Raw genomic sequence first — 8,570 nt, 5'->3', positions numbered from 1 at the left:
CTGCATCATTGATCACTTGTCAGAATGTATTTCATGTTCAATGATGAGACTAAACCCCTGAAGCAATGCCACAGGTCTCAGTGCTACTACTATACTCACAGGTGTTGCTTTTCCCTGGAGAAAGGGTGGGAGAGATGCTTCACATTTTGGGCTCTATTCGGCTCCACTTTAGGATGAAGTGGTGCAGTCGCTTTGCGGATGAACAGATTGATCCTCTCCACCACATCACTTCCCTGTTTGACCTCGTACACCTGAAGGGAAAGGGGAAACAGGAAGAAAACATGTTGAGAAATGAGTGCATGAAAGGCTACCAGTTTCACTTTACTTGTTTGTTTTAACAATTTAGTCATTTAACAGACATTCTTATCCAGAGCGACTTACGATTCGTGCCTTCATCTTATGATAGCTAGGTGAGACAACAACCCATCACAATCGTATCAAGGACATGTTCCCACAACAATGTGTTTATCAGCAACGTCAGTGCTAGTAGAAAAAGACAAGTCCCTTTTTTCTTTTTGGGGGGGGGGAGAAGGGTGGGAAGGGTGGCGTCGGAGCGCTGTGAGAGTTATTTAAGGTACAACTTTAAAAAGAGATAGGGTTTTAGACCTTTCAGAAGCCGTGCAGGGACTTCGCTGTCCTGTCTTTAGGGGAAAGCGTGTTCTCACATTGGGGTGCTAAGGAGAGGGAAGAACTTTGACTGGCCTGAGCGGGAGCTGCCTTCCCATAGAAACTGACCAGTGATCTACAGTGATCCATCTAAAGGCAGGCCATACCTTTTTGGTGGGCATCTTGAGCTTCATGAATTCTGCCTCCCGACAGAGCACATTCCAGGGAGCATGGATCTTCAGGAAGCCAATTCCTGGGATTTTGTTCTGGAAAACAGAGCATGTGATGTTGAATAAAATAATAATAATAAGGCAAAAGTTTTTCATGGATATTTTAATGTGCGATGAAATAAGTTTCCCCTGTTTTATCTGCGTGATGTATGTGTCCCTAGAATTAAGCTAATGTCACATCTCTAAGGACTAATCAGTCTCTCCAAGGTAAAGCACAGCAATGCTACTGCAGCATTGCAACTGAAAAAAAGTCGCAATGCTACAATAGCAAGGATTGTTGTTGATTTGAGTCAGCCAACGGCTGTATCCACTTGAATAGAAAGCAATGTCTCATAGTCTAATATATACAGGATAAAAGTTCTCTCTCCACAATCTCCTCTATCAAAAACAACAGTGGTTATGTAAGTCCCTCTCATATGCTCCCGACCTACATCCTCACACCTCCCAGCCCACTTCAGGGTCCTGGCCCTGTCTGTTGAGAACACTGTGGCAGACTACACTTTTCACAGCAATATCAAGCAGAACAGATCCTGCCAATTCTATTTTGGGGCTTTGGTTCGATTATCCACAAACAATCCTCATTCATGGACAAAGTAAATTAATAAAATAAAACAGGGAGGGTTTTTCCGACTTACTCATCAACAAAGCATACAGATGTTGTCAATAAGTATCACATCCTTTTGAATTTGCCTTAATATCACTCAAAACAAAACTTCAACCCATGTGAGCAACAATCACTAAACGGTAAGAGACCTCTTCATGCATGCAATAGGAAACCAACTCCCACAGAACCACATGCCTCCTACCATTTTTCTGCAAAATGTCACGTAACAGACATTACAAAACACATATCAACGATAAAAGAACAGTAAACACATGTCAAATCTTTACTTAAGTGGTTTCAGGAGTGGTTTGCAAATGGAGTGGTTAGGAACTAGCCTTACCATTACTCTTTCATACAGGGCAGTTTCCCATAGTTTTTAAATCCCAAATATGTTTTATGCTGTATACTGTAGATATTTCAATCTGAATGGGAGACACAATGGCTGCGGTCCAAACACTTAAAAGACACACCGTCGTACACTTACCATCGCCTTGTGCCCTTTGGGGAATCCCCGTCGTCATCTTGGAGGGCAGTTCAAATGATTAGCCAAGCAAGGGAGGTTTGCAACGTAAGCCCCTCAGCCCTCGTTTTTAGTCGGCTTTGCGAGTGTACAATTATGTTCACTCCGGGGCCTTAAACTCCACATATGTCACGCCCTGATCTGTTTCGCTCATCTTCCCCATTATCCCCTGTGTATTTATACCCGTGTTCTCTTTTTGTCTGTTGCCAGTTCGTTTTGTTCATAGAACCTACCAGCGTTTTGTTTTCCCTGCTCCTACCTGTTTTCCTGCTCCTGTTGTCTAGTTGTCTAGTTCTGACCATTCTGCCAGCCCTGACCCTGAGCCTGCCTGTCGTCCTGTACTTTTGCCCCACTACTCTGGATTACCGACCTCTGCCTGACCTGACCCTGAGCCCGCCTGCTTTCCTGTACCTTACACCCTCGCTGGATTATTGACCTTTGGAAGTTCCAGCTTGGCAGGCTAATGTTAGTTAGCTAATTAATTTACTAGCCATCATACAGTAGGCATATATTAATAATGAATTATTTAATATACAGTTGAAGTCGGAAGTTTATATACACTTAGGTTGGAGTCATTAAAACTCATTATTCAACTACTCCACAAATTTCTTGTTAAATTAACAAACTATAGTTTTGAAAAGTCGGTTAGGACATCTACTTTGTGCATGACACGAGTCATTTTTCCAACAATTGTTTACAGACAGATTATTTCACTTATAATTTCACTGTATCACAATTCCAGTGGGTCAGAAGTTTACATACACTAAGTTGACTGTGCCTTTAAAAAGCTTGTAAAATTCCCGAAAATTATGTCATGGCTCTAGAAGCTTCTGATATGCTAATTGACATGATTCGAGTCAATTGGAAGTGTACCTGTGGATATATTTCAAGGCCTACTTTCAAACTCAGTGCCTCTTTGCTTGACATCATGGAAAAATCAAAAGAAATCAGCCAAGACCTAAACATTTTTTTGTAGACCACAAGTCTGGTTCATCCTTGGGAGCAATTTCCAAACCTCAAGAAGGTACCAAGTTCATCTGCACAAACAATAGTACGCAAGTATAAACACCATGGGACCACGCAGCCGTCATACCGCTCAGGAAGGAGACGCGTTCTGTCTCCTAGAGATGAACGTACTTTGGTGTGAAAAGTGCAAATCAATCGCAGAACAACAGCAAAGGACCTTGTGAAGATGCTGCAGGAAACAGGTACACAATTATTTATATCCACAGTAAAACGAGTCCTATATCGGCATAACCTGGAAGGCCGCTCAGCAAGGAAGAATTCACTGCTCCAAAACCGCCATAAAAAAAGCCAGACAACGGTTTGCAACTGCACATGGGGACAAAGATTGTACTTTTTTGGAGATATGTCCTCTGGTCTGATGAAACAAAAATAGAACTGTTTGGCCATAATGACCATCTTTATGTTTGGAGGAAAAAGATTAAGCTTGCAAGCCGAAGAACACCATCCCAACCGTGAAGCACGGGGGTGGCAGCATCATGTTGTGGGGGTGCTTTCCTGCAGGAGGGACTGGTGCACTTCACCAATTAGATGGCATCATGAGGAGGTAAAATTATGTGGATATATTGAGGCAACATCTCAAGACATCAGTCAGGAAGTTAAAGCTTGGTCGCAAATGAGTCTTCCAAATGGACAATGACCCCAAGCATACTTCCAAGTTGTGGCAAAATGGCTTAAGGATAACAAAGTCAAGATATTGGAGTGGCCATCACAAAGCCCCTACCTCAATCCTATAGAAAATTTGTGGGCAGAACTGAAAAAGCGTGTGCGGGCAAGCAGGCCTACACACCGGATTCAGTTACACCAGCTTTGTCAGGAGGAATGGGACAAAATTCACCCAACTTATTGTGGGAAGCTTGTGGAAGGCTACCCGAAACATTTGACCCAAGTTAAAAAATTTAAAGGCAATGCTACCAAATACTAATTGAGTGTATGTAACCTTCTGACCTACTGGGAATGTCATGAAAGAAATGAAAGCTGAAATAAATCATTATCTCTACTATTATTTCACATTCTTAAAAATAAAGTGGTGATACTAACTGACCTAAAACAGGGATTTTTTACTTTTATTGAATATCAGGAATTGTGAAAAACTGAGTTGAAATATATTTGGCTAAGGTGTATTTAAACTTCCGACTTCAATCGTAAGTAGACATGCACTCATAATTGACTGTAGCACATATAAAGTACCCACAAGCTACCGGTGGCTGAAAACACAATCATCACAGGATGAACAAGTGATGAATTTCCAGCCAAAGGTGGTCCATTTAAAAAGCATTCCTTCCTCTCTCGCCCCTTGCCCTGCAAGTGTATACTCGTCAGACTCCATGATACATCATCAGAAGTGTCCACTTAATTTAAGGACTGAGGGGATAGGGTGTGTCTTTTAAGTGTTTGGTCCGCAGCCAATGTATCTTGGGTCTTGATCAATGTAACGATTTATGATGAATGAGTATGACATTAGTTCTCTTTTTGCTTGTAAGGCTGAAAAGAATTACTCCCATTGTAGGGAAAATCTATTGCACGTGCTGTCCTTTCTTATCAGATATATATTTGATGAAAGCTGTTCATTTGATAAAGATCAATAATGTGACGAATGCAGGTCAATTGTAGATTTGAAAAATCATATCTGATCACAGTAAACCCTCAACGTAAGAGGAAGTTCAATGTGCTTTGTTCCGGTATGAAGAAAGATACATGATACAATCGCTACATGAACAATAGGTGGACAAATGTCAACCAGTCAATATAAGGAGGAATGGAGAATTAAGTTGCTTTCAATGGAACAACATGACATCAAAGACAATATCTGAACACTGATTGCCAAGATGTGAAAGAAGGCAGCTACAAGCAAGCATCTAGTCTAAATGCACAATCACACCAGGGATTGAATATTACGCCAGTCTACTACAAAATAGGTTGATACATTTTTTTTGGTATCAGTTAGGTTAGGCAGTCTAATTGCTAAGGTTATTCCAAAAAGACTTCGAGATGTTCTACTGTTGAGGTTTGCAAACATGTGGGGAAAACACAGTCCAAGGCCACTAACTCACCCCCTCATCCTTCTCCAGCTCCAGGCCCATCTCTCGAAGGTTATCCTCAAACTCAGTCTGGCGGAAGCGCTTGTCATCCTCATGGTAGTCGAGGCGATGCTTGTGGGCAGCAACCTCAGGGTCTTCTTTGGGTGGTGGCGTGTCCCGACCTCTCATCATGCTCAGACTGCGGCGCAGGCTCCTGAGGATGCGGTAATCCCCGAAGTGGGATGTCTTGCGACGAAAACTCTGGGGTTTCTGGATATGATATGTGAGAACATAGTCCACCCGCCGCTGGCCATCCTGGAATGTAGGCCCCTGTTTTGGGCCGGCCTCATCTGACTTGAGGGAGTTCAAGGGCTGAGAAGAGAGAGAAAGGGGGATTATAGTTTTAATGGAGACATGTTGGCAGATCATGAGGAGAAGGCATGTGTCATTCTAGCCTGTGAGAGTTTGTTGTGTGTACATCTGTTTATCTTTTAAAATTGCAAAAGCTTAAGCCTTGTGGATAGTCAAATCCCCTCCACCGTGATAAATCAGTGCACTCAACCATATCTCTGCTACTGCCTTCTCCAAGGAGTGGGAATTGAATCATTTTGTACAGATTAAATGCTGCCCCTCAAAAGATGACAAAAGTATTGTTGCACGCTGCAACACATTACGTTAGACTTTCTCATAACACTGTTCTAATCCTCATGAAGACATACTGTACCTAAAGACCAGTGACCAAATCAATTATACGCTACTTGACAGTACGACTCATAGAGGAACATATGGTAACAAAGTGACTCTGGTGTTTGTCTTTGACCCAAAAACATTTCTGCTTCATTGTCCTAGAATACCTTATTTGTTAGTGTGAAATGTTAGTGTGAAATTAGATTTGGCAGCAAATTGAAGTAAGGTTTTAAATCAAATGGAATGTTTAAAAAACATATATCTATATAGTGCCAGTCAAAAGTTTGGACACACTTACTCATTCAAGGGTTTTTCTTTATTTTTACTCTTTTGTAGAATAATAGTGAAGACATTAAAACTATGAAATAACATACCATTATATGGAATCATGTAGTAACCAAAAAAGTGTTAACCAAATCAAAATATATTTTAGGTTTTAGATTCTTCAAAGTTGCCACCCTTTGCCTTGATGACAGCTTTGTACACTCTTAGCATTATCTCAACCAGATTAAACTGGAATGCTTTTCCAACAATCTTGAAGCAGTTCTCACATATGCTGACCACTTGTTGGCTACTTTTCCTTCACTCTGCAGTCCAACTCATCCCAAACCATCTCAATTGGGTTGAGGTCCGGTGATTGTGGAGGCCAGGTCATCTGTTGCAGCACTCCATCACTCTACTTATTGGTAAAATAGCCCTTACACAGCCTGGAAGTATGTTGGGTCACTGTCCTGTTGAAAAACAAATGATAGCCCCACTAAGCGCAAACCAGATGGGATGGCATATCACTGCAGAATGCTGTGATAGCCATGCTGGGTAAGTGTGCCTTGAATTCTAAATGAATCACGGACAGTGTCAACAGCAAAGCACCCCCACACTATCACACCTCCTCCTCCATGCTTCATGGTGGGAACCACACATGCGGAGATCATCCGTTCACCTACTCTGCGTCTCACAAAGACACGGCGGTTGGAACCAAAAATCTGGAAGTATTTTGACTCATCAGACCAAAGGACAGATTTCCACCGGTCCAATGTCGATTGCTTGTGTTTCTTGGCCGAAGCAAATCTCTTCTTCTTATTGGTGTCCTTTAGTAGTGGTTTCTTTGCAGCAGTCTGAGCCTGAAGGTCTGATTCACGCAGTCTCCTCTGAACAGTGATGCGTCTGTTACTTGAACTCTGGTAACTCTAATCAGCGTATCCTCTGCAGCAGAGGTAACTCTGGGTCTTCCTTTCCTGTGGCAGTCCTCATGAAAGCCAGTTCCATCATAGCGCTTGATGGTTTTTGTGGCTGCAATTGAAGAAAATGTATGGATTTTCCGGATTGACTGACCTTCATGTCTTAAAGTAATGATGGACTGTCGTTTCTCTTTTTGCTTATTTGAGCTGTTCTTGCCATAATATGGACTTGGTCTTTTACCAGATAGGGATATCGTCTGTATACCAACGCTACCTTGTCGCAACACAACTGATAGGCTCGCATTAAGAAGGACAGAAATCCCACATATGAACTTTTAAGAAGGCACACCTATTAATTTAAATGCATTTCAGTTGACTACCTTATGAAGCTGGTTGAGAGAATGCCAAGAGTGTGCAAAGCTGTCATCAAGGCAAAGGGTGTGTAATGACTGTACTGTGAGGATCCAGATGGGTCGGATTAGCTTTTCAGTGGATGACTTCGGCCAGACCCTCTCTCACACATAGAGGGGGAGGAGGGAGCTGGTGGGGGGTTGACAGTTCACACCCTATTGTAAAATCAGGGATTAGAACTTTCAGCTATCTCCAAAATCACACATGAATGTGCCTTTGTTTTCACAGACATTTCCCGCCGAAACTCTAACACGTTCTAAAGCAAATACTGTAACAATATTTCTAACATAGAACGTGGGGAATGGTCAGAGGCAATCTAAAGAATACTAATGTAATTCTGGTTGTTATTTTGAGAAATGATGAAGGAAATACTGTAACTTGAAAAGTATACACACTACATGTACGAAGTCTCTATCCTCCCCGTTGTGTATGAAATATGAACAATTATGAAAGTGTTTTTGTTGACCTGTTCATACTGGAGTTCTGAATATCTCCAATATCTATTTTATGCACGTGATGTCAGAATGCGCTCACTGTTCCAAAATGTGATGGTTACGCAACAGGACAGTTCATCCGCGCTGCCCTCAAACTAAGGCACGCTGCCTGTTTTTATTTATAGACTGTTTCAACTTCGCAATTTCAAATTATTTTCGAACACGTCTTTATTTTTTAACAACCATTTGAATTGAGGTGTGTTCCACCTCCTTATTAATTCACATAAAAGTAGGCCATTTCACCTTTGCGGACAATAACTTTTTGGGCATTACTGACCTGGACAAACTTCCCTAAGCACCAATTGTTTCTGCAAATCAAGTCTACAGAAATTTGCCCGTCTCCAGTCAAAACAGCACCTGCACACACGTGTTCACATTTTCCATCTGGTGCCCGCATCACATTCAGCTTTTGTATGATGTGTGGACCATGTCCTGGACAAATCCTGTCTTCACGTCGCACATGACAAAGAACTTGACCCCAAACCTGTGCCTTTTGGAGAGAATATATTGATGGAACGCCAGCCTTCCTTTCCATAACATCAGGGACTCATCAATGCATAGGTCCTTCTATTGCACAAAGACCCAACCAAATGCTGATGTCAGGCTGATAAGAACATTTGCTATTTTGTGTAATGGGTCATTTAGGTTTGCATTAGCATTGTTGACAAAATGCAGGCATCGCAGCAGAACTTGGAAGCGGTTGGCAAACACGGGAGTTACAAACATAGGATCTGTGCTCCAGTATTCTCTTAGGGAGTTCTTCTTTACTATTCCCATGAGAAGGACTGTCACCAGG

The 8,570-nt window shown here is 41.9% G+C and overlaps 1 protein-coding gene across 4 annotated transcripts in view; it reads right to left on the bottom strand.

The window, feature by feature from the left end:
- LOC124035872 (anoctamin-1-like) overlaps positions 1-8,570 on the bottom strand; it is a 66,025-nt gene that overhangs the window by 36,226 nt on the left and 21,229 nt on the right. For 3 of the 4 annotated variants that reach the window (XM_046349684.1, XM_046349681.1, XM_046349683.1), the window contains exons 3-5: positions 5,038-5,376; positions 774-872; positions 100-251 (exon numbers count right to left, since the gene is read on the bottom strand). In XM_046349684.1, the coding sequence (XP_046205640.1) occupies positions 100-251; positions 774-872; positions 5,038-5,376 (590 nt within the window). Of the gene's footprint in view, positions 1-99; positions 252-773; positions 873-1,924; positions 2,348-5,037; positions 5,377-8,570 lie in introns of those variants that run through there. The other variant, XM_046349685.1, reaches the window with a different exon arrangement.

The sequence above is a fragment of the Oncorhynchus gorbuscha genome, linkage group LG05, assembly GCF_021184085.1.
Source record: "Oncorhynchus gorbuscha isolate QuinsamMale2020 ecotype Even-year linkage group LG05, OgorEven_v1.0, whole genome shotgun sequence".
NCBI lineage: Eukaryota > Metazoa > Chordata > Actinopteri > Salmoniformes > Salmonidae > Oncorhynchus > Oncorhynchus gorbuscha.
The sequence above is the reverse complement of the archived record's forward strand: the minus strand, read 5'-3'. Positions and strand labels throughout refer to the sequence as shown.